This window comes from Pelophylax lessonae (assembly GCF_965119305.1).
Source record: "Pelophylax lessonae genome assembly, chromosome: 5".
NCBI classification, from domain to species: Eukaryota; Metazoa; Chordata; class Amphibia; order Anura; family Ranidae; genus Pelophylax; species Pelophylax lessonae.
Window position 1 is genome coordinate 217,041,650 of NC_138772.1, and position 26,204 is coordinate 217,067,853.

At 43.6% G+C, this 26,204-nt stretch overlaps 1 protein-coding gene across 2 annotated transcripts in view; it reads left to right on the plus strand.

Annotated features, from left to right (window-relative positions):
- TRANK1 (tetratricopeptide repeat and ankyrin repeat containing 1) overlaps positions 1–26,204 on the plus strand; it is a 338,849-nt gene that overhangs the window by 296,903 nt on the left and 15,742 nt on the right. For both annotated transcript variants that reach the window (XM_082258385.1, XM_082258386.1), the window contains exons 21-23: positions 13,250–13,382; positions 19,718–19,863; positions 20,001–22,924. In XM_082258385.1, coding sequence (XP_082114511.1) covers positions 13,250–13,382; positions 19,718–19,863; positions 20,001–22,924 — 3,203 coding nt within the window. The remainder of the gene's footprint in view (positions 1–13,249; positions 13,383–19,717; positions 19,864–20,000; positions 22,925–26,204) is intronic.

The following is a 26,204-nucleotide window of genomic DNA, read 5'->3' on the forward strand; positions in this document are numbered from 1 at the left end:
CTCTGTTGTCCAAGAAGGTTGCCTTCTTGGTGGCGATCACTTCGGCTCGCAGGGTGTCGGAGCTGGCGGCCTTATCCTGCAAATCTCCGTATATGGTGATTCACTTGGATAAGGTGGTCTTGCGACCTAACCCTTCTTTTCTTCTGAAGAGGATCTCGGAATTTCACCTCAATGAGGACATTGTCTTGCCTTCGCTTTGCGCGAAGCCTAAGCATCCGAAGGAGGTGGCTTTGCATTCCTTGGATGTTGTTAGGGCGATCAGGGTTTACCTGTCATCGACTAAATCCTTTCGCAAGTCTGATTCTCTCTTTGTCCTTCCTGAGGGACCTCGGAAGGGCATGGCGGCGTCGGCTGCTACCATCGCCAGATGGATCAGACAGACCATTGTGCAAGCCTATGCTTTGAAGGGGCAGGTTCCTCCTTTTCCTATGAAGGCGCACTCTACCAGGTCTCTGAGTACGTCTTGGGCCTATCGTCATCAGGCTTCTGTGGCCCAGGTGTGTAAGGCGGCGACTTGGTCGTCCGTTCACACTTTCTCAAAATTTTACAAAGTGGATGTTCAGGCATCGGCAGATGCTTCCTTTGGCCGTAAAGTTCTTAGTGCGGCAGTGCCTTAGGGTCCCTTGTTTGGGCCCTTGGCTGTTGGGGTGTTTTTACCCCTAGGTTACTTGTTTTTTTCCTGGGTTGTTGCTCCTGTTGAGCACATTTTCCTGTTGCCCAGTTGGTTCTCTTACTTTGGTAAGGTTCCTTTCTCTGATGTGGGTAATGCGTTGCTTTAGGCGCGGCTGCTTTTTTTTCCCACCCCTCATGTCTACACTGCTATGGGACGTCCTCATTAGTGACGAATATGAAGAGGCGGCGACTGTCGGAGGACGTAAGAGAAAACTGAATTTTTGTAAAATCTTACCTGTAAAATTCCTTTCTCTGAGTCCTCCGACAGTCGCCGCCCCCGCCCCTCTTTTGGGGTTTGTTTATGTACTCTACTGCTATGCTACTGAAACTGAGTTGGAAATGCAGGAAGCAGGGAGGTATGGACTGAGGGGACCACCCCCTGGGGTGGGATATGCTAAAAGCTTTGATATTAATATATTCTGTTGCCTAGCTACTCCTACGGAGCAAAGGTCAATAAACCATTAGTGATGAATATGAAGAGGCGGCGACTGTCGGAGGACTCGGAGAAATGAATTTTACAGGTAAGATTTTACAAAAATTCAGTTTTTTTGCTAGAAAACTACTTGGAACCCCCAAACATTATTTTTTTAACAAATAAAAAACTGAAAATTGGGCGTGCAAAATTATTCAGCCCCCTTAAGTTAATACTTTGTAGAGCCACCTTTTGCTGCGATTACAGCTGTCGCTTGGCGTATGTCTCTATCAGTTTTGCACATCGAGAGACTGAAATTTTTGCCCATTCCTCCTTGCAAAACAGCTCGAGCTCAGTGAGGTTTGTGAACAGCAGTTTTCAGTTCTTTCCACAGATTCTCGATTGGATTCAGGTCTGGACTTTGACTTGGCCATTCTAACACCTGGATATGTTTATTTGTGAACCATTTTATTGTAGATTTTGCTTTATGTTTTGGATCATTGTCTTGTTGGAAGACAAATCTCCGTCCCAGTCTGAGGTCTTTTGCAGACTCCATCAGGTTTTCTTCCAGAATGGCTCCATCCATGTCCCCATCAATTTTAACCATCTTCCCTGTCCCTGCTGAAGAAAAGCAGGCCCAAACCATGAGGCTGCCACCACCACGTTTGACAGTGGGGATGATGTGTTCAGGGTGATGAGCTGTGTTGCTTTTTCGCCAAACATAACATTTTGCAATGTTGCCAAGAAGTTCGATTTTGGTTTCATCTGACCAGAGCACCTTCTTCCACGTTTGGTGTGTCTCCCAAGTGGCTTGTGGCAAACTTTAAATGACACTTTTTATGGATATCTTTAAGAAATGTCTTTTTTCTTGCCATTCTTACATAAAGGCCAGAATTGTGCAGTATACAACTGATTGTTGTCCTATGGACAGAGTCTCCCACCTCAGCTGTAGATCTCTGCAGTTCATCCAGAGTGATCATGGGCCTCTTGGCTGCATCTCTGATCAGGTTTAATTTTTTTTTCCCCCTATTTATTTTATTTATTTTTTATTTTTACACAGTTTAAAAAAAAATGTGATAATTTTTTTTCCTATTACAAGGAATGTAAATATTCCTTGTAATAGAAATTGGCATGACAGGACCTCTTTATTGTAAGATCTGGGGTCAAAAAGACCTCAGACCTCACAAGTACACTAAAAAAGAAAAAAAAAAAACTGCTCTTGAAACAGGTTGCTAGGCAACGTTTGACGTGGCTTCGGTCCTCCAAGACTTCCTGTCTAAGAGGATTCGGGACCGGATCATTTTCCCCGCTGTCGGCAGGTCCGGTAAGCGGGGAAAAGGACCGGGACGTGGCGGGAGGGGACGCCTCTCCCGCCGCACGATAAGGGCTAATCCACCGCTGGGACCACCCTTACCTTAAAGCCAATCGCCCGCCGTTTTAAAAAATACCAGGGTTATGCCGGCTATCTGCTGCCATAACCCCGGTATTTAGCGTCAAAAGACAGACGTAAATCAACAGCGGGTGGTCGGTAAGTGGTTACAAAGAAATTTAAACTGCCCCTGCTCTTTGCTTATGTGCAATTGTAAACGCACACGTTGGCCCCGCACGCATGTGTAAACAGCAACAAACCTGCATTTTGTTTCCAGACGGGGTCAGGGGTGGGGTCAAGGGCGTGGTTGAAGGGGCCCCCGTCAGGTAGGCTGTACGGGGCCCCATAATTTCTAACAGCAGCCCTGCATGTGAGGCAAGAATCCACAGTCTCTAGACAGTCTGATCCAGTTGAGCAAGGGTACATGAGGGCCCCTAATTTGGTGGATTCGCTCTCTGGCGCTTCGACAGGGTAAATTTTCCTTCCCCTGTACTGGACGGTGGTCACCGCGGATGCTAGCTTGTCCAAGTGGGGTGGCGTTTTTTGGCACGGATTGTGCTCATCGGGTCTGGAATCTGGAACAGTCCAGACTACTAATCAATATACTGGGCAGTGTTTTCATCAGTTGCGTCTCCGGTGTGGAACTCCCGAGTTGATCCTGTTGGCCTCTCGTCTCAACAAGAAGGTGCTTGGGTTTGTGGCACAGTCTCAAGATACTCTTTCTGATGCCACAGGCGCAATGGTGGCTCTTTTGGGTCCGGTATCGTCTGATATACGCCTTTCCTCTTCTGCCAAGACTCCTGCATAGACTTGAGTCAGAAGGGATTACGGCCATTCTAGTGGCTCCAGACTGGCCTCGCCGGTCTTGGTACGCAGATCCGATATGGTTGATCATTGAGGCTCCTTGGAGGCTTCCTCTTAGAGGTGATCTGCTAGCTCAAGGGCCCCTCTTCCATCTTGCTTTACAGTAGCTGGCTTTAACGGCTTGACTGTTGGAAGCCAGGTGCTGAAGGCTAGAGGGTTGTCTGAATTGGTGTTTCCCATGTTGCTGCAAGCTAGTAAATACTTCTAGGTTGATTTACCGTCGCGTTTATAGAGTGTGCTTTGGGGATGTTAATCTCTTGGCTATTTGCTTTCATCGTCCTTTGGCTAGGCTTCTGTGGTTCGCACCTTTGTTCAGGGGGTTCGCCACTTGGCTCCCCCAGTGCAGTCTCCATTGTCCCCCATTGGATCTCAACTTGGTGCTGTCAGTTCTTCAGTAACTGCCGTTGGAACATATTTGCGAGATTCCTCTGCTTACATTGTCCTGGTGGTTCACAGAGATAAAGTGATGGTTTGTCCCTGTCAGTTCCTCCTTTCTAAGGTTCTCTATGGTTTCCACTTACATAAATACATTGTGTTGTCTTCCTTCTAAAGAGATTGCCTTACATTCTTTGGATGTGGTTTGGGCAATCAGGGTGTACCTGGCGGCAACTGAGTCGTTCCCTAAATCGGATTCCCTGTTTGTCCTTATGGATAGACCTCGTAAGGGGCTGGCTGCATCTGCTACGACCATTTCCAGATGGATCAGGCAGATGGTGGTGCAGGCCTATTCCATTAGGGTCAGGATCCTCCTTTCCCTGTTAAGGAGCATTCTACGTGGGCACTTAGTGCCTCTTGGACCTTCCGTCATCAGGCGTCAGTGGTGTAGGTTTGCAAGACGGCCACCTGGTCGTCCGTGCACACTTTGACAAAATTTTATAAGGTGGATGCGTTGGCATCTGCAGATGCTTCCTTTGGCCGCAAGGTTCTGCAGGCCGCTATTGGAGAGGATAAGTCCTCTTTGAGGGTGTACTTTTTTGTTAGGTGAGCTCCAGTTGCTCCTGGTTAACCTCCTGTTTTACCTGGTTGGCTATGTTTTAGCCTTTGGTAAGTATGTTATATTGCTGTGTTCTTTCCACCCCTCATGTTGACACTGCTTTGGGACGACCCAAGGGTTAAGAAGATATGGAGCTGTGTCCGTCAATGAGTGAAAGAGAAAACTGGATTTTTTTCTTACCGTAAAATCCTTTTCTCTGATGTTCATTGACGGACACAGCAGAGGGGCGCTATTGAGTTGGTTTATATGTTCTTCTGACACTGCTTGTTACAAAACTGAAGACCTATAGCAGGAAGTGGGAGTATAGGCATAGTCAAACTTTTTTCTGCCTAGTGTCCTACTCCTGTAGAGGGCAGCATATCCTAAGGGTCGAGCAGATATGGAGCTGTGTTCATCAGTGAACATTAGAGAAAAGGATTTTACGGTAAGACAAAAATCCAGTTTTTTTTTTTCATTTTGGATAGAGCAAGAGAGGGTTATAACCCCTATCAGATTTTTTTTTCACCATCTATGTTCCATTGCGGAGATTTATCTTCACTTCCTGTCCCATAACTAAACCGGAAGTAGGAAGAAATACCTGAACATTAAGGGAATTCTTTGGGGACCCCCAGGTCACCGGAACTAGTATTCTCATTGGAAGAGTTCCCCTCTATTACTTTGCTGGTGACAACCCAAAATTTTGGATTTTTTTTTCCTTTCACTTTCAGTGATAAGGGTAAACAGGACAAATGGAGAGGGTGAATCTGAACGGGAGCCACAGACAGCGATAAAACCTGACAAGAGTTCTAATCCATCTTCACTCTATCCAAAACGAAAAAAAAAGTTTTGCTTTTAGTTATACTTTAAGCTAGGGAAATACTTATATTTCAAAGAAATCCATTAGGGGATGATCTCTTTAGAGCAAGGTGAGATCAGGGCTTTTTTTCAGCGGGAACGCGGGGGAACGCAGTTCCGGCACCTCCAGTCTGAATGTATGCAATAGAAAAGGGGTGCTGGGGTCAGTAGGGTGAGCTGAATGGCCTATTGATGAGGGCTGCTGGGGGATCTATTGTTGCTGGGGTGAATCTATTTTTGCTGGAGGGCATTTTGTTGTGTCATGGGGGAGGGGGGGGGGGCTATTGTTGCAGTGAAGTATTTATTGTTGCTTGGGGGAGCTATTGTTGGGGGGATCTATTGTTGCTGATTCCAGGGGATCTATTTTACTGCTTTTCTAGTTATTAACAAATTCTATACAAATTACCTAGAACCACAACATAATTGGTTTTGTATTCTCTAAAAGGGGGGGCGGGTACTGGGAGGTGGGTAGGGCGTGAAACCAAAGGACAGTGCTCGGAGGTGGGTATGGGGTGGAGACAAGGAGTGACTCTGAAGAGGGGAGTACCTGCACCTATTCACCCCGAAAAAAAGCCCTGGATGAGATAGTTCACTAGTATAAAAATACTGTGACTTCCCTTTTGCAGTTACCCGTCAGAGGAGGGGGGCCACTTGTATGTTGGAAAAAGAAGCAAAGGGAAGAGGCCATAAAAAAGAGAGATGCAAGAGGGTTAGAATAGAGAAAAACTGGCAAAGCAGGAATTAATGGGAAGATGGAACAAGGGTACAGAAACAGGAGAGGGAAGGTTACCCCAGAGGCTCACATTAACCAAAACAGACTCAACGATGCTAGAGTTACAGTTTCAAAAAAGCGTATGGTTAGCTGTGAAAAGGAAAAATGGTCAAGCCTAGACTGCCATGTGCATAACAGTTTGTCACCTTTATCATTAAGGATTGCCATGAGTTTCCTGTTTTTACATATGCCGTGTATGCAGATTTTCACCTTGTCAAAGCTGTGATGGTCGGTGACCTCCATGCCCTTGCTATTGTCAGTATTGTGGCGATAGAAATTAGTAATAAGTATATGCTCCTGTCAAGCGATGTTATCTATTGGTTGTGTAGAAGCGTTTCCCAGGGGTTTTTGCGCAAGTTGACGTGAAGGACCGTATTGACCTTAGCATATACTCATATCCACCGTATGACCAGGGGCAAGTCCACCATACATGCTTCATATTTCCAGGTCTGAACAGTCCTGAAAACATGAAGACGGGGTAAGTGGGGAGGCACTTTGCGATCCTAGCAGGGGTGACGTACCACTGCAACATGACTTTTACCAGGTTTTCTAGAGCATATACATTGCGAGATAATTTAAACAGAGCTTCCCACATGTTATACCAATCCTCGGGAAGTAGAGTGGTGTCGAAATCGTGCTCCCATCTCGAACAGTAGGATGAGGCTTGTGTAATAATGTTGCCTGATATGGAGAGAGAGAAGTTCTTGGGACATTGAGCGTGAATAGCATCTAAACTTGAAAGCTGTTGTGGTCACATAAAAGTAAGAATAGAAAGTATTCTCATGCTCGGTGCCCAGTGACAGCGGCCATCATCCCTAATCAGTATGTACAAAAAGAATTCCCCTTAATGGTATGGGACTATAAATGCCGCTGAACACTGTATACTATATAAAAAATATAATCTTTATTGATACAAAGGGACAAATCATGAAAACACAATATTATGAAAAACACACATACAGGGCATTAAAATTGCATGCATTTGACAGACCGAATACCGAACCAAGATGCGGACACTCAGGTACAAAGGGCAATCCTGGAACCGGAACCGACCCTACGCGTTTCGGGCGTGGAAGCCCTTCCTCAGGGGTCACCCAAAGTTACCAGATAGAGCACCTAGTGTATCTAGAAAAGTAAAGCGATTTAATAATTTGTAAAGCAAATATCTATGTAGCTGCATATCGCCTAGTATATCTAGGAAAACAAAAATGCTTCGATATACTTTCAAACAGACATTTGTACAATTATATATTCACAAGCCGACAGTTGTATACTCTGTCTTCTAGTATAAGCTCTATGTAAATCAACCTACCCTTTGTGTCCAACCAATGGATTGGATCAGTCTGTCGGATAAAAACGGTATTGCTACCGTGTGGAGGGATGCCCAAGTTTTCCCAAAGCCCGTGCAGGGCAGAGAACTCCGTGAGAATATCGAGAGTATAGTAGCAGTAGCTGCCCGGAGGAACCAACAGGGCACCACGATGACCAGTCAGTAGTGGCTCAACATGGACCGCTCACATGTAGAAGGGTATAATTATTGTGATACCTAATGCAAAAAATATGAAAGTACAAAACACCAGTGTTGGAATAGCCAGGGATAATAATTCCCTGTGAATTTGTCTTTGACCCCTTTAAAGACCATGAAGACATTTACCTTGAGTATGTGAAGTGAATGTGACCAACAAAGGGTCAAATGAAGTAGATATGATATAGATCTTATGTTGGCGTAGTCAAAATTGTGAAGGTGGTCTGAAAGATATTAAGGGGGGTATAGAGGCTATTAAAACCTCAATAAATTGCAAAAGTGCAAATGAGAAAAGAGGAGGTGTGGTGAAGTCAAAATCCCAGGTTCATGCAGAGAAACCAAGAAGTCCATGCACAACACATAATGGTGCAAACAAAAAATAAAGTGCAAGGAAAGTGCATAAGATACAGATGCATATGACATGCACACGATAGAGGGCATGGACGCACGGGTGCCTGAATTTGTTCATAATATGCAGCATAATAGTATGCTGTATTGTCACATTAACATGACTTACAGATAGTCAGAGAGGAATAACTCAAACTGTCCACATCAATGTATGCCATAAAGATATGGCCAGACAATCGTGGGCAATCCAGGATTAAATCTCAGGCAATGTGCATACATGGCCCCCTACAGGTAAAGCGTGCCACATAGCTGTGTGATGATGTAAGGATAAGAAATTTTAATGCCCTGTATGTGTATTTGTGTTTTTCACATAAAAGTAATGGTTCTTAAGTTAACGATTCTACTAGATGGTGGATTTGAAGATAATGGAACCTTTCAGAGTCTGGTATGTCATAGGAGTCCCTTAACTGTTAGAAGGACCCAGTGTGGTCAAATGGGAGTAAACCGTCACAAGCCAATTGTTGCTCTGGGGATTTTCCAGCTGTGGGGGGGGGGGGGGGGGGAGGAAGCAGTTAAGTCTAAGTTTGCCTTTTAAAAAAAAAAAAAAATGCACATCTTTCTGCAGGTTAAAAAATGTATATTATTTTTTTTTTTTTTTAATTAATTAGAATAAAGCAGTACAGATCATGGGTGCAGTGTCAGGCTTCTGCAGGCTGTCAGTGTAGCTGTCTGACTGTACCTCATATGTTCCAGTAACTGAATGGCAGGAAGAACCGATGAACTACTAGATTGCTCACCAGTGCCCTCGAGGAGGGTGCAGGGGCTACTGATTTAGTAACCTCTTACATGTTAACACCCGGAATACAGGTGTAACGTTATGAAAGGTGAACTTCTCTTTTAAATATCTGTAAGAGTGGGAGGTATGGTGGCAGCAAGCAGGCTGAGTAGTTAATCAAATCCCTAACTGTAGCTGCTAGTCTAATGTTTTGGTACAACAAACATAAAATACAAAAATTCTACTAAAGGCAATGCTGAATCCCATCTACTGTGAAAATGAAAATTCATATACATACAATATCTCAAATATTATCACAGAAAACATGAATATAAAGTGCCAGTGTCAAAATTCACATATAATATTTAGTGCAAAAAGATAGTTCCAACAAATCAGTAAAGAACCTTGTGCAAAAATGGTTTAAACTGGAGATTGACCAATTATCGGTGAGGCTGATTATTGGAGGCCAATATTTCCTTTCTTTGAATTATCGGTATCGAAAATTGCCAATATGACCGATATAGTGTGCGCGAAGCACACGTCATGGCGTATGTTGCGCCCCGCGCACTGGGCTGCACGTTCTGGCTTCTTAGGCCGCCCCCCTCGTCTCGGACAGTGCACGCCATGGAGGACACGCCAGCCAGCAGCCACCCACTCACCCACAGCCCTTGTGCCAACCAGCCACTGCAGGGTGCCTTCCAGCCAGCCACCTACAGCAGGGTGCCAGCCACCCACAGCCCCTGTGCCAGCCAGCCACCCAAGCACCCACAGCAGCAGGGTGCCAGCATGCCAGCCACCCACAGCAGCAGGGTGCCAGCCAGCCACAGGAGCAGGGTGCCAGCCACCCACCCCCCACAACAGGGTGCCAGCCAGCCACAGCAGCAGAGAGCCAACTACCCACAGCAGCAGGGTGCCAGTCAGCCACCCACAACAGGGTGCCAGCCAGCCACCCACAGCAGCAGGGGGCCATCCAGCCACCCACAGCAGCAGAGTGCCAGCCACCCACAGCCCCTGTGCCAGCCAACCACCCACAGCAGGGTGCCAGCCAGCCAGTTTTTTTTTTTTTTTACCCTTATTCAGTATTAACTCAAATTGCAATGGAGATGGATGCAGACAGAAAAAGTAAAAGTGTGGTCTGGGACTATTTGTCATCTCAACCATCCCCAGGAAAAGCAGCATATGTGTGCAACATATGCTCAAACAATGAAAGCATGGAATCAGCAACTGCAAAAACCAAAAATTAGTCAAATATTTGGGCCCATCTAAGAGTTCATTATGTTGATATAATGCAGCACCGAAAAAACAAACTGAATCACAAAGTGAAATACCTCCACTATCCCAGACAACAATAACAGATATGTTTCAGAAAAAAAAACAGGTGGCTAAATTTGGATGGAAGATCCCAACTGCTGAACAGCGTAATCACAGAGATGATGGTCACTGATAACCAGCCATTTAAAATGGTGCCTGACTCTGGATTTGAACGGTTGATGTCCATAGCTGAGCCAAGGTACACACTAAAGAATGAAAAGTATTATTGAACCAAAATGCTGGGAAAGATTCACCAAAAGGTAATTGAGAAAGTAAGGACTATGCTGCAACCAGAGAATTCTGGCAACTCACTCTAATTCTAGACTGACTGCTGGTCAGGACAAACAGTCACTAATGAGTCTTACATGCCACTTCAGTGACAGCCGATAGACAAAAAAAGGCAATTGGTGTTGAATACAAAAGTGATGCTAGGATCCCACACTGGGGAATACAATAGAGAAATGTTTCTAGGCATGCTTGAAGACTGGGGAATAAACAAAGACCAAGTTATGCTTGTGCTTCGAGACAGCGGAGCAAACCTGGTGAAAGGAATGAGGCTTGCTGAAGTGTCAGACCTCCGTTGCATTGCACACACCCTGCAACTTGTGCTAAATGATGGCCTGTCAAGCCAGAGAGCTTTGATTGATATATTTGGCATGCTGAAGAGGTGGGCAGGCTATTTCCACTATTCAATCCTTGCCAAGCAGCGACTGAGGTGCATTCAGGAAGACCTTGGCCTACCCAAAAAAAACTTGATTCAGGATGTTCCAACACGATGGAACCCAACACTTCACATGCTGCAAAGATTGCTGGAACAGAAGCGAGCTCTTACCATCTATTGAGGTGAATATGGAGGATATTCTTGTCCTACTGCTGATCAGTGGGACATTGTAGCCAATGTCATTGAGACCCTCCTCCCCTTACTTGTACTGCAGTAGTGACTTAAATGTAGTCATTGCAGTGCCATTTTTGCCATTGTTCTATGTTTTGGGAAGCCTTTAGTTATTATTTTTCAAGCACTTTATTTTTCACAATTGTCTACTGCTAGGCCTCGTTTGTTCAGTCACACTATGGTATAGACATCAGTTTTGTTGCACACGTTCTGCAAGTGCACAAAAAAAACTGTTTTTTCTTCTCTTTTCCATTGTTGTCGTCACCGTGTCATGTGTGCAATTTTCTGCACAGGAAAAAAAAAAAATGACATCAACACCGGTGTGAATATTGAGCACATAACGCGCATTGTAAAACTGACGTGTCATGTCAACGTGCATGAAAACTGATGTGAAACTGATGTCTGCAAGTGAAATCTGTGCGGTTTTCCCATCAGTTTTCATGCAGGTAAGGTGTGAAGAACGAGCCCTTAATGTTAAAAATTTGAATAAACAATAAAATGTTCAGTACCAGATTTGTGTTAAAAAGTGTGTTGATTTTTCAAAACTTTAGATGCACATAATATCCGCACCTAATATCGGCTATCTGCCTGAAGGGTGACCAGAAAATCCTTCTCGCCCTGAAAAAAAGATATTGATCGATCCCTAGTTTAAACCTCTTATTACAATGCACACACAAAAATGCATGTGCCTTTGATTTTAACCACAGTTTATATATCTAGTATTGCATGTGCCTTTTACTTTAACCACAGTTTATATATCCAGTGTAAAGAAAAAGAGATAGGCCCAAGACTCCAATGCGATTTCTTAATTTCTAAACATAGGAGGAAAGGGGAGAGGCAGGGGGAGAAGGATCAGATTGGTTGTCTCCTCTCCCATCCATACGAGAGGAGGAGGAGGGGGAACTGTCAATGTCGGCTCTGAGCTATATGAGAGAAACGCTCTCAGCTCAGAGCCCTGCGACTAGCAACCCCTGTGGGCCCCCCCCCCCGACAGTGCCAGAACACCGGGGCCTGTTTGCAAGAGTGACTGTTGCGACCCTGGTACTTCAGCCACTGATCATGTGTGAACACCCCAAGAGGCACCACTCTGTACCCAGTATCAAACACTGAGGCTGCATTCACATGTCAGCGTATGGACCCACGATCTGGAGATCGTTGCAAATCGCGGGACACCTGTGCGTTGCCGTGATTTGCAATAGCACCCCAAACGCTGAGCGATGTTGCCGCGATTTCCGCCTGCCGAATCGCGGTAACATCGCGCAAAAAAAATCGCGGGACGCATTACGCCCAAAAAAGTACAAGAGCTTCTTTGGAGCGTATTGCATCCCGCGATTTTTTTTGCGCGATGTTACCGCGATTCGGCAGGCGGAAATCGCGGCAACATCGCTCAGCGTTTAGGGTGCTATTGCAAATCACGGGCAACGCACAGGCGTCCCGCGATTTGCAATGATCTCCGGATCGCGGGCGGAATCGCGGCGATTCTGCCCGCGATCCATACACTGACATGGGAATGCAGCCTTAAATGTTCACACATTCTGCGGGATGTTTAAGCCTCTGCATGGGCGTGACTATTATTCTTCCAGCCAAAGGTGAAATGAAATGGACTTCCTGGAGTTAAGCAGCTTGTTCCAACATTTTCCTCTGACATTCAAGGCATCACAGATCTAAAAAAAGCTATGAATGGTTGCAGAACGGTCCATACAGTCCAGCTTTCTTGGGTTTTTACAGGGTTTTTTTTCCAGTGTTGGGCAGCTTATGAGAGTCTTGTCTTGAATCACGTATTGACTTGTCTTGACTGAAGATGTCCAGTGATGACCTTTTATTCCTTTGTGACCTTCTTCTTTGCCTCCTCGTTATTGATTTGTTGGGACTTTCTTTTTGCACTGAATATTAAAATATGTGAATTTTGAGACACATGCACTTTATTTTCATGTATGCTGCTATATTATTTGAGATATTGTACTGTATGGATTTGAATTTTCATTACAGTAGGTGGCATTTATAGCTGCATTTAGTAAAATGTATGAATTGGTACCGGATTAAGAGGTTTATGGTAGCTATCTGGGTTGCTTTGTAATCGTAAGAAATGTTAGGGACCCGCAACCCTCCCTTGCCCCTAGGTTTTTACAGCAGTTGTCTGTTCAGCCTAGGCCTAGTGGAGGTCCCAAATGATCAAGAGTGAGGAGTTTTAGAGAGCAATGAACATGGGACAGGACAAGGATAGGTAAGACCCTAAACCAATACAAAAGCTTTAGAAGAAAGGACATTTTTTCACACGTATGCGACCGATTGAGGAGTTGTGGAACTTGTTCCAAGTGTCTAATAGGCGGTTAAGATGAATTGAAATTTTTAAAAAGAAAAAAGTATCCGATTTGTTAGGATGAAGGTATACAGTGATTGTTTCAAAATAAAAGATGTTTGCGAGATGTGTATCTCATTTCAGCGCATGTAGTCTTCTAACAATGAAACAATATTTTTTAGGGAAAAACAGCTTGGATATCTAAGACTTGCAAAGACTTACTTGGAGTGCCGTGAACCAAAACTGGCTCTGACGTGCCTAAACAAATCTAAAGAATTCAGTCTCTGTGCAGAACTTTGCAAAAAAAATGGAAAGGTATGAATTGTTAATTGATGTAGAAGAGCTGGAAAGGCAGGCATGATGGTCTGTTTATAATTTTGTAATGGTTTAGAAATACCCAATCTTCTGGTCTAATGGAACTACGATGGAACAATGAACTTTGTGATTTGATAGGCAGATATGCCCAGGTTTGATTCGCTAAGTATTTGGTGACTCTCATTCAGCATTTGGCAAATGTGAACTTTGAGGCAAATCCTATTGAAGTTCATGGGGTGTTCTATTGTTAAATTCTGCCTATTTTTAGGTCTGTTAGGCAAACTACTGTCAAAAAGGCATAAAAAGATGGGCACTCCCATGGGCAACATGTACCAATGCAAAAACTTTAAAAAAAAATGCTATTCAGGGGGGAGAGGGTATTTCTCTGTCGCTCATTGACAGACGCAGTCCTCTTGATTAATATTAAATTGGGTTATACGGCCCTCTACAGGAATAGGACACTAGGCAGAAGGAAAACGTTCTGGCCACACCTTAGGGGCAGTCCCAGAGGGTATATCCTCTCTCTCCCTGCTACAGGATGTCAGTTTTTTTCTGTCTAGTCAGGAGTAAGGACCTAAGTTCATTGTTGGGATCTTTGGTCCTGGCAAGATTTTTTTAGAAACATTTTTTTAGGACTCGGGGGCTCAGTGCTTCCTGGGCCTTCCGCCATCAGGCTTCAGTGGTCCAGGTTTGCAAGGCGGCTACCTGGTCGTCGGTTCATACCTTTACAAAATTTTATAAAGTTGATGTGATGGCATCGTCGGATGCCTCTTTTGGCCGCAAGGTTTTGCAGGCCGCAATTTGAGGAGACCGTTGGTCTACCTCGAGGGTTTTTTTCTGTTGGATTTTCAGTTGAGTCTCATCCTTTTGTCTGATGAGCCTTTAAAACTTCTAGTTGGCACCGGTTGGGCCTTCTAGATTGGATTTTGATTTCTGTTATCCCACCCCTCATTTGTGGCACTGCTTTGGGACGTCCCAATTTGATATTAATCAAGAGGACTGCGTCTGTCAATGAGCGACAGAGAAAAATGGATTTTTGTAAAATCTTACCGTAAAATCCTTTTCTCTTAAGCTCATTGACAGACGCAGTACCCACCCCTCTACTTTTGAGTTGGGTTGGGTTAAATTCTCTGACACTGCTTTGTGACATAACTGACATCCTGTAGCAGGGAGAGAGAGGATATACCCTCTGGAACTGCCCCTAAGGTGTGGCCAGAACGTTTTCCTTCTGCCTAGTGTCCTACTCCTGTAGAGGGCAGTATAACCCAATTTGATATTAATCAAGAGGACTGCGTCTGTCAATGAGCTTAAGAGAAAAGGATTTTACGGTAAGATTTTACAAAAATCCATTTTTTTATGTGGCCTTGAGGACAATGCTGAAATTACATAAATGCGTAAACTGATTTTTTTTCTAGCATTCATTGACAGATGCAGCTTCATATATCATCTTAGCCATTGTGTTATGCTCCTCCCATCAGGAATAGGACACTAGGCAGGAAAAAGCTTTCACCATGCCTATGGGGCTGTCCCTGCAGGCATAACCCCACGCACTCTGCTACAGCCCTCAATTTGTTTCTGCCTAGTTTAGAAGTAGGACCTAGTTCCCTGCTGGGACTTCGGTCTTAGCTGTTATTTGTTTGGGAACTTTTTTTTGTACTTTATTTATTTAAAGTCCCTGGAGAACTACAAGCAACTGCCGGCTGGATTTCAGACTGGATATTCTAGATCCTTAAGGTCTCCAAGCCTGACCAGCGAGCATGAGCAGGTTATAGTCCAGCACTAGGCCTCGCCACGACAGAGCCCCAATGGACGTGGACGAGCCCATGAGTGGACCATCTCGCTGGGACACTAACGACCTGGAACACCCTGAGTCGCAGCGTAACCCTTGGCTGGCAGCACCGCCCATCCCGAGTGGGAGGTAGTCTGGTCAGAGTGGCGCCCACCTGATCCGTGGTATGGTGAATAAGAGTCCCCCCATTTCTCTGGTGGTCTCGGGGTGGACATGGGCCCTCTCCATGGAATAGTTGGACCCTCGGGTATCCCTCGGTTTCCCTGGCCTCTCGGATATACCAGGCCCTCCCATTACAGGATCCTACCTTTGGGGGGCAGATATATTGCGGCCGCTGTGGCGGTTCTGCGGAGGGGAGGGTGTTTTTTCTGGTGGGTCCCCTCCTGGGGACCATCCGATGCCTTTGTCACTGACCCCTCCTGGTGGTCCTGGAGACCGCATGGCCCGCTGTGGGGGCCGTCATTTTGCTGTAGACACACACTGCTAACAGACTGTGTTAGGCTGGGACTTGCTGTACCACCAGTGCAGCGGTGCAATCGCGTTTTTGTGACTTTTTTAAAGTGACTCTACATCTTTTTAAATTTAGTAAACATGGAGTCCCAGGACAAAATTTCACCTACAGACCCCCTTAGTGCGACTGCAGAACCTTCTGGGTCGCAGCCCCTGTCAGGTCTTACAGCTGTTTTGGAAAGTCTAGTGTTAAAAAGTAACACTAGCGGTAAGCGCCTTTTGCCTTCGCCCCCCTCTGTTGTTTATTCTAATTCAGAGGCAGATGTGGCCGCCCCAGACACACCCTATCCTGGTGGCTCTGTGTCATCGCATTCTGATGGCGAAGACGACCTGTCCTTGTCAGCCACTGCGTGGGAAAGCGCATTGGTGGAAGCACTTATAGTTTCAGTGCGAGAAACTTTAAAAATGGCGGATGAGTCTATAGTGTCGGGAACGCAAGTGTCTTTTGGCACCTGCAAATCCCAGAAATCGGGCAAAGTGTTCCCCTCTCTGGAAATTTTGACAATTTTGTCAATGAACAGTGGGGGCGCATCAAGCACATGTTAGTAGTGCCCAAGCGTTTTTAACGCTGTTATCCCTTCGCAGATAAGGTCCACCAAAGGCGGGATCATCCAGTTTCCAGACTGAAGAAATCTACTGTGGTCCAGGTGGAAGAATCCCTGACCTTTACAGACCCCGTTGATAGACGGATTGAGTCTCTGTCCCGCCATTTACATGTGATAGCGGGCTTTTTTCCGCTTCGCTATAGGAGAGGAGCATTGTCAATTTGCGGCGTTACCTTTTGGTCTCGCCTCTGCCCCCAAGGTCTTCACCAAGGTTCTTGCTCCAGTGTTGGCATTACTGCGCCAACGAGGAATTTCGGTACTGGGGTACCTGGACGATCTCCTATTGAGGGCGGACTCTCACTCAGCCCTGTTGGACGACTTGACTGTCACTGTCTAAATTCTGCAAGAGTTTGGTTGGAATATCAATTCAAATAAATCTGCCCTGATACCTTTACTAAGACTGGATTATCTGGGCCTGACACTGGACTCCACTTTGCCTTTGCAAAAATAGCAGGGGGCGATCCAGTTGTTAGCAAACACTCTGTCCTCTCTGCGGACTTGCATGCGGGCCTTGGGTCTGATGGTATCAACCTTCCAGTTGGTTCCGTTTTGCTCAGTTCCACACGAGACCCTTACAAAAGGAGATTCTCCTAAAATGGAACAAGGATCCAAAATCATTGAATACTTTGATTCGGTTGAGTCGCAACACCAATCTGCTCTTCTGTGGTGGCTTTGCTCATCAGCACTTTGCCAAGGCAAGTCCTTCCTGCCTTTGTATTGGATGGTAGTAACCACGGACGCCAGGGAGGAGTGCTGAGGAAACTCTGCGCCCAGAGATCCTGGATGGTGGAAGAGTCCAAGCTGCCGATAAATATCTTGGAGCTCAGAGTGATAAAGTTTTGCTTGAGTCATTGGACAGCTCGTCAGCAAGGTTGCCCGGTCAAGGATCAATCGGACAATGCCATGACTGTGGCATACATTAATCATCAAGGGGGCACAAAGAGTGTCTTGGCGGCCCGGGAGGTGGCCGAGATTCTGGGATGGGCAGAAAATTTTGTTCCAGCTCTTTCTGCCATACATATCCCAGGAGTGGAGAACTGGCAGGCGGATTACCTGAGTCGTCAGGTGTAGGATCAGGGGGAGTGGTCTCTGCACACGGAGGTGTTTCACCTCCGTGTGTCCGGTGGGGGACACCTGATGTCGACCTGTTTTCTTCTCGACTCAACAAGAAGGTTCAGAGGTTTGTGACCAGGTCAAGGAATCCTCTGGCCGACGCCACAGACGCACTGGTGGCTCTTTGGGGTCAGTATCGGCTGATCTATGCGTTCCCTCTGCTGAAACTCCTGCCGAAGCTGCTGCGAAGAATAGAGCTGGAAGGGATTCTGGTCATTCTAGTGGCCCCAGACTGGCCTCGCCGGTCTTGGTACGCAGACCTGGTAAGGTAGGTCGCCGATGCTCCTTGGAGGTTTCCTCTCGGGGATGATCTACTGTGTAGGGCTGATCTTCCATCCTGCTTTACAGTTGCTGGCTTTACCGGCATGGCTGTTGAAAGCCAGGTATTGAGGGATAGAGGTCTTTCTGACTCTGTGATTCCTACACTGTTGAAGGCCAGGAAGTCTACTTTCAGGAAGATCTATCATCATAAGTGGAAATCGTACATTTCATGGAAAGTGCGCCCTCGCTTGTTTTCGGTATCTAGGATTTTGACTTTTCTTCAAAAAGGGATTGAACAGCGTTTGGCTTTGGGCACTATCAAAGGCCAAGTGTCGGCTTTGGCTGTGTTTTTCCAACGTCCTTTAGCTACGCATGCCCTGATTCACACTTTTATTCAGGGGGTGCACGTCATATGGCGCCTCCGAGACTATCCCCGTTGGCTCCGTGGGATCTGAATTTGGTGTTATCTGTTCTTCAAAAACCTCCTTTTGAGAACATTAGGGAGATTCCCCTGCTTACATTATCTCAGAAGGTTGCCCTTTTGGTGGCTATCACTTCTGCCCACCTGGTGTCTTAACTGGCGGTGTTGTCTTGCCGTTCACCTTATCTGGTGGCCCACAGAGATAACGTGGTACTTCGACCTAAGGTGGTTTCTTATTTCCATTTGAATGAAGACATTGTGCTGCCTTCACTCTGTCCTAAGCCCAAGCATCCCAAGAAAATTGCTTTGCATTCTTTGGATGCGGTTCGGGCAATTCGAGTTTACCTGGCAGCTACTGAATTCTTCAGGAAATCAAACTCTTTTTGTCCTTACCGAAGGACCTTGAAAAGGATTGGCTGCATCTGCTGTGACCATATCCAGGATCAGGCAGACGGTGGTTCAGGCTTATTCACTGAAGGGTCAGGTTCCTCCTTTCCCGGTGAAGGCGCATTCTACTAGAGCGCTGAGTGCCTCTTGGGCTTTTCGCCATCAGGCGTCAGTTATGCAAGTTTGCAAGGTGGCAACTTGGTCATCAGTGCACACGTTTACGAAATTCTACAAGGTAGATGTGTTGGCATCTCCGGATGCCTCTTTTGGCCCTTTTGGGTTTTGCAGGCTGCTGTTTAAAAGATCTTTTTGTCTCTTTGAGGGTGTATATTTTTTTTGGTTGAGCTCCAGTTGTTCCTGGTTGAGCTCCTTATTACCTCGCTGGCTACATTTAGCCTTTGGGGAATTTTGTTCTTTGCATTGTTTTTCCCACTCCTCATGATAATACTGCTTTGGGACGTCCCAATGGCTAAGAGGATATGAAGCTGCATCTGTCAATGAACGATAGAGAAAACAGGATTTTTGATTTACTGTTATCCCTTTCTCTGAAGTTCATTGACAGACGCAGCACCCTCCCCTCTATGACTGGAATGGGGTTTTTGTCTTCTAAACACTGCTTGCAACGAAACTGAGGGCTGTAGCAGAGTGTGTGGGGTTATGCCTGCAGGGACAGCCCCATAGGCGTGGTGAAAGCTTTTTCCTGCCTAGTGTCCTATTCCTGATGGGAGGAGCATAACCCAATGGCTAAGAAGATATGAAGTTGCCTCTGTCAATGAACGTCAGAGAAATATATTGTTTTTTTCCCACTATTCTCTGTAAACTTGAGAGATGGTTGTGCATGAAAATCCCAGGGGATCAGCAGTTTTTGAAACACTCAGACCATGACACGTTCAAAGTCACCTAAATCCACTTTCTTCCCCATTCTGATGCTCATTTTGAACTTCAGCAAGTCATCTTCACCACGTCTAGAGGTCTAAATGCATTGAATTGCTGCCATGTGATTGGCTGATCAGCAATTTGTGTTACCAAGCAATTGAACAGGTGTACCTAATAAAGTGACCGGTGAGTGTGTGTGTATGTATATATATTATGTATGTATTTTTGTGTGTGTGTATATATGTATGTAAAAAAAGACTAGTATAGATTCACGTGTGATTGACATGATTGTCTGGTTGTACATGCTGTATCTTAAGCATTGTTTATCTTTGTTTTTCAGTGTAGTCATTTAACCTCTGTTTTGTGTTTATAGATTAAGGATGCAGCATTCTTCTACAAAAAAGCACAGGATCATAAACTCGCTGCTGAGTTGTATGAGCAGGCTGGGGAATATGAAGCAGCACTGAACCTGTACTACCGAGAAAAAATGTATGAAGAAGCTGTTTATGTTATTGACAGGTATACAAACTTGAAATCTTTTTATAACATTATCGTTATTGTTTTGTGCTTAGTTTATCTCTGTTAGTTTATCTCTTATCTCATGTTCTTTAGGTGTTCCATTATTTTAACCTCAAATTTATGTCATGTGCTTTCAGACGCCAAAAGATGAACCCCAGTGCACCATTACAGATAACAGAAAAAAAGTTCTGTTTAGAAGCAGCTGCAAACTTCTTCAGAAATAATAATCTCAATAAAATGACTGAAATGCTCTCTAAACTTGATGTTGAAGATCAGTTGGTCTTTCTGAGGAATCGAAAATGTTGGACTGAAGCTGCAGAGTTGCTCAAGAGTAACAATAGATGTGAAGAAGCAGCATCTCTCATGCGCGAACATGGAAAGTTGTTAGAGGCCGCAAACCTAACAAAAAGAAGAGAATTTCGAGCATCATGTTTGCTTGCAGCAGCACGACGCTGCCTGGCAAATAATCAAGACCCTGATGGTACACTTTCAGAGGCTTTATGCATTTTTAATGATACAAACAACAAAGTTGAAGCTGCAGAGGCTATTCTTATTCAAGGAATCTTGGAAAATAACTTTTACCAAATCAAAAAATCATTTCATGAATTTTGGAATGCCTTTCACCATGCAGGTGTGGTTGAATCACTCTTTCATGCATTAACCTGTGACGAGTCGCATCCAAAACTGCTGTTTATGGCTTCGTGTGGATTAGAGCTTCTACTACAATTGGTAAAATCACTCAAGGAAACAAGAACCAATGCAGACAGGGAAATGGTAAAGTCCTGCCTAGATTTCTATGGAATTGTTCAGTTGGAAGAACAACAGTGTTCAATTCTGGAACATGAGGGGGCACGATTTTTTCAGATTCAAACAGAGCAGTATAGTGAACCAGGGGAGCTGAAGGATGTCAAGCTGTTGCTGGTAAAACACCTTTTAAAAAGGCTACACACAATTTCTACCAAGATTCTTGAAAAGGGTTGTACTGGCATTTGTAGCAATTTCATTGTAGGTCTAGAGTGTGATGATAACTGTCCAAATGCCCACCAGCCTTTACAGTTTTTCAACTTGAAAGAAATGTTGAGGTCGAAGATGAATTTAATAACTATCTCTGGATTGTTAGTTGAAGCACAGAAGCTCTCTGATGACTTGTCTGATGAGTTCCAAACAACTGGAAAAACCTATGGATTTAAATACTGTGAGTCTCTTTTAAACTCTGTGTTTGCTAAACATTTCCATATGCGTATCCTTTTTGAACATTCCAAAAAGTGCAGTGAGATCTTACTCAACATTTCAGTACCAGCTAAAACAATGCTAACAAAATTTCTTGAATCAATTTTAATACAAAGTAAACGAGATCGAAGAGAATCAACCGACCTTTGGATACAAATTATGCAGATCTGTAGCTTATTGTCACACTATCCAGATGTTCTGCAGCGCTACTTAAATGAGGAAGAGGTAGAATATGAAAGTGAATATAAAAAACAGAACAAAGTGTATGATTCACAAGCAGATGGCAAAAGGGTTAGATATTTAGAGGGCAGGCAAGGCATGCTGAAACCTGACCCCTCTGGTGACTTGTCACAAATGCGTCACGTTCATTTTTTTAGGCTTCTACAAGCTTCTGTGGATGAACTGTACATCAACAAAAATCCAGATGGATGCAAAAGATATTTTTACAGATTTATGAATTTTGTAGTGAAGAAATGTATTGAACCTTTTATACCCAACATTGGAAATACTGTGATGTTGCTAGAATTCCAGTTTATTCTCTGCTGTACAGTACTGATGAGATTTTCTACGTGTACTGTGCTGCTTCCAAAGAGTTATATTTCCATTCTCCACTTCTGGGAAACCTTGTTTAGAAAGAAAAATTCATTCAAAGACACATATTCAATTTTGTGGGAATATAGACCCAAGGATGTAGGTCGGCTTACAGCACACTTCCAACATCATCTTACTTATCTTGCTGCTGTCCTTTGTGGTCAGGAAAATGCAGAGTTCAATGTTCTTTTAGATGCTTTTAACAGTGTGCATTACATTTCTTCAGGAGAAGCTGAAAGAAGCCTGGTGTTTTACTTGGTAATGATGGTGAACCTTCAGGGTGTTGTCAGTGAAAAAGCAAGGCTCATACTTAGAAAGAATATCCCACAACTACAGAAGAACATAAAAGATCTTCAAAGGGAATTTCCACTGACAATTCCAAGACGATTAGTCAGTGCTGTGGACAGAGTGACCTCAACTGATAAGGAAGAAGACCTAATCGACCTTCTTCAGGATTTACTGGAACAGCGTGATGATGAGCGCCTAGTAGAATGCACATGGAGATGGGACGCAAACTATGGCAAAGGACTCGTTCGTGGTATTTTCTTTGATGACAAATTCATGTTTAGAAAACATGGCAGTTTTCAGCAAAGGGTACATGATTTCAAGCCTACTTACGTGGAGCCTGAACAAGACTTTGAAGATGAGAAAGCTGATCTATTGACAACTGTGGCTGTCCAAGTACGGAAGCAAATGACTCTTCAAAAAATAAATACACTATTTATTTTTGCATACATCTATACAAAGTGGAAAAAAGCTTGCAGAAACAAGTTGAAAAAACACATGGAAGAATCTATTCCAGACAATTTTAAAATAGCAAATGTTGACAGAACACAGTGTGACTTGTGTGGAGTAAAATTTTCCCAAACAGTGGGGGTCTCTCACCCATCTGAAATAGAAGATGACTTGGAAGAAGTTGCAGCTTCAACCATGACACCTATTGAAGAACTGGAAATCCCTAGAATACAGAGCTTAAATGAAGGTTATGAAGATCACATAATCCTTGAAAAACACAGGCAGCAAAGCAAAGCTTATGAGCAATATCTTAATTTTTTTAAACTGGAAGTGGATGTGGTGATCAATGAAGGAAAGTCTGTTGTTCAAGCAGTGGACACAAAATCAAAAACAAAACTAACATCACATGAGGAGTTTTATCTTGTGCAGACTAAGATTGAGAGCAGAATGAAAATTGTTGCTGATTTGGTGGAATCTATCTATGAGGACAAAACCTGGTCCCAAGGTAAGATCACATTAGCATTTGTGTGTTTTGTATGTAGTGGTCTTCTCTGTAGGCTTTATTTTTCTCCAAGATCCAGATACATGATTCAAGGATACACTTGACTATCGTGGCCCAAAATGCACAAGTTTATCTGTATGGCTGTATTAGGGACATCGTTTGAAAGCTCCTGATTGATAGAAACTTTGAATAGTTCTATTCAGGGCTTTTTTTTTTCTGGTGGATCTTGCTGAAAACTTTGTTCCAGTATGTCCGCTGATGAACACTGGCAGTGCTATGAGTAGAACTATTTTTTAATTTAACTGTATCACTGTGAGGACTGCTGCCACCGGCTGTGGAGTGAATAGGCAGGCAGCTGAATTTTCCAGTACTTCCTTTGTACTTCCCACCTGTGGCTGCAGCTGCCCTTGACAGTCCCCAATGCAATGATATTCAGCTGTCCTCTCCATGTATCTCTACTTTCATAGGACAGCCTTACCTCTGTTTTACCCACCCAAGGGCATTTTGCTGTATGACTCACAGAGCCCATGGGCATGAGCCCATAAAGTGATACTAAACACACTCTGTTTAATTTATATTTTCATCTTCAATTTCTGTACATGGATGATGACACCATAATTATTTTAATAAAACAAAAATTTAAGCCCTTTTTTTTCTAATCAATATTCAGCTCTCACAATATTCCTGGCTATGCTCTTTTGAAAAAACAGGGTAAAACGGAGGGGTGGTGGTGTCTGTCTCTATGTGAGAAGTGAACTCAAAGTGAGTGTGAAAGAGGACCTAGTTGATGGAGAGTGTGCTGAGTCTGAAGCAGTATGGGTGGAAATGTACAAGGGTGTGCGAAATACAAAGATTATCATTGGAGTTTTATAAACCTCCCAGTATTGATGAGGAGGTGGAGACTCCGCTCCTGGCACAGATAGAAAGGGGTGCAAGGGCTGGGGCAGTGATAATAATGGAGGATTTTAACTATCCAGACATTGACTGGAGTAATGGAACTGCAGGAACAGTTAAAGGGCAAAAATTTATAAACCTATTACAAGACAATTTTATGGTACAATTTATTGCGGCCCGGACTAGAAATGGTGCTCTGTTGGACTTGGTAATCTCAAACCATGCAGCTGCGCTAATTATGATAAATATATGTCAGTGAAGCATAATGAACGCATCGGGATTGGCGTGCTGACGTCACTACGTGGAACCCGGAAGCTGGGCGACTGTGCATCTTGCCGGCTTTTCTTGTTACAGCGCTGTTTTTATTCATCTACATGTGAGTTTTCTACTTTGTTTTATACATACTTCACCATGGAGGCTTTCATTTTTTATATACTGATACTGCAGTGGAGACTGTTGTGTGTCCTATATTGCTTGAGTTACTCTTTGAAGGATACCTCATCCATTATCAATTTGGTATACTGCGGTGATCTGTGGTCTGTCCATACTAAGGTGGCTTATTATCCTGATCCAATAAGGATATCATTGAAAGGCATACTTTCTACCATCTTCTTGTAAGCACATGAGCTTGTCTGTTTAACGGATGCACTGCGGAGGAAGATTGAATATAACTGTGGTGAGGGATTTCACATGCTTTTCTTCACATTGAACATTCACTCCGCACATTTTTTTTTGGACTTTAATTTCCTTTTCTGCATTATGCACTTTTAATGATTTTTTTGAGCTATTAATTTAGCTGTGAACACACTTTATTGTTGTGAGCACAATAATGTGTTGCTGCACCTTTCTTGCACCCTTTTTTTTTTTTTTTTATTTCTTCGTTTTGAATTGATTGTATGTTTGATTCATTATCGCACATGTGTATTATTTAACCTTCATTATGCTTCACTGACATATATTTATCATAATTAGTGCAGCTATATTATTATTTATGTATTTAGGTGTTTCCCACTTCTAGCTGCAGCTGTATACCTTCACCTTTAGTGTTCTTAGCGCGGTTATTTTTTGTATTATTGAAACCACGCAGCGCTTATTAATAATGTTCATATAAAAGAACATCTGGGTAGCAGTGACCATATTATGATTTCATTTAATGTTAGCTGTAAGCACCAAACGCATACAGGAAATACTTCACTTTAAGGAAAATTTTCCAAGGATAAGGGCTGTTCTCCAGGACTTAGATGGGAGGGAAGAATGGCATCGATGAAAACTGAACAGAAATGGGAATTTTTCAGAAAGACTGTATGCAAACTCACTGCAAAGTATATTCCCATGGGCAAGAAGTTTAAAAGGATAAAAAAAAAACCTATGTGGCTCACGGCCAAAGTTGTAAAAGCTATAAATAATAAGAAAAGTGCTTTTAAAAAATATAAAAATGAAGGAACACTATCATTGTTTAATTGCTATAAAGAATATAACAGAATATGTAAAAAGGAAATCAAAGACACAAAAATTCAAAATGAACGGCAGTTTGCAAAAGATAGGACGAAGCCCAAAAAATTCTTCAGATATATTAATAGTAAAAAGGTTAGGTCTGAGCCTAGGTTAGACCCTTTACAAAATAATCTGGAGTGGGAGACTGGGGACAAAGAGAAGGCAAATTTGTTAAATACTTTCCTTAGCTCTGTGTATACAAAGGAGCATATGACTATAAGGAAGGATGGTATTGACACAGCCTTAAATGATCCGCAATGGCTTAAAAGTGATATGGTCCAGAAATATACAGACGGAATAAAGGTGGATAAAACACCTGTATCAGATGGCATCCACCCACGCATCCTAAAATAATTGAGCGCTGTAATTTCAAAGCCTTTGTTTCTAATTTTTAGGGACTCGTTAAGGACTGGAATAGTATCACTGGATTGGTGTAGGGCCAATATTGTGCCTATATTTAAAAAAGGATCAAAGTCTCTGCGAAGTAACTATAGACCTGTTAGTTTAACTTCTATAGTCGGGAAGATACTGGAGAGTTTAATAAAAGACCACATAGATGAGTTCTTGCTGGAAAAAAATATTTTAAGCAACAGACAGCAGGAATGCATGAAAGACAGAAGTTGTCAAACAAACCTTGTTATGAGGAGGTAAGTAAAACCTTGGACAGAGGGGTGGCTGTGGATGTAGTATACTTGGATTTTGCAAAAGCGTTTGACACAGTTCCCCACACACGGCTAATGTGTAAGGTAAAGTCTACAGGCTTGGAAAGATCAGTTTGTAAATGAATAAAAAAAATGGCTAAAAGATAGAATTCAGAGAGTAGTGGTTAATGATTCTTACTCTGAAAAGTATAAGGTTAGCAGTGGTGTACCCAAAGGTTCAGTGTTGGGACCGT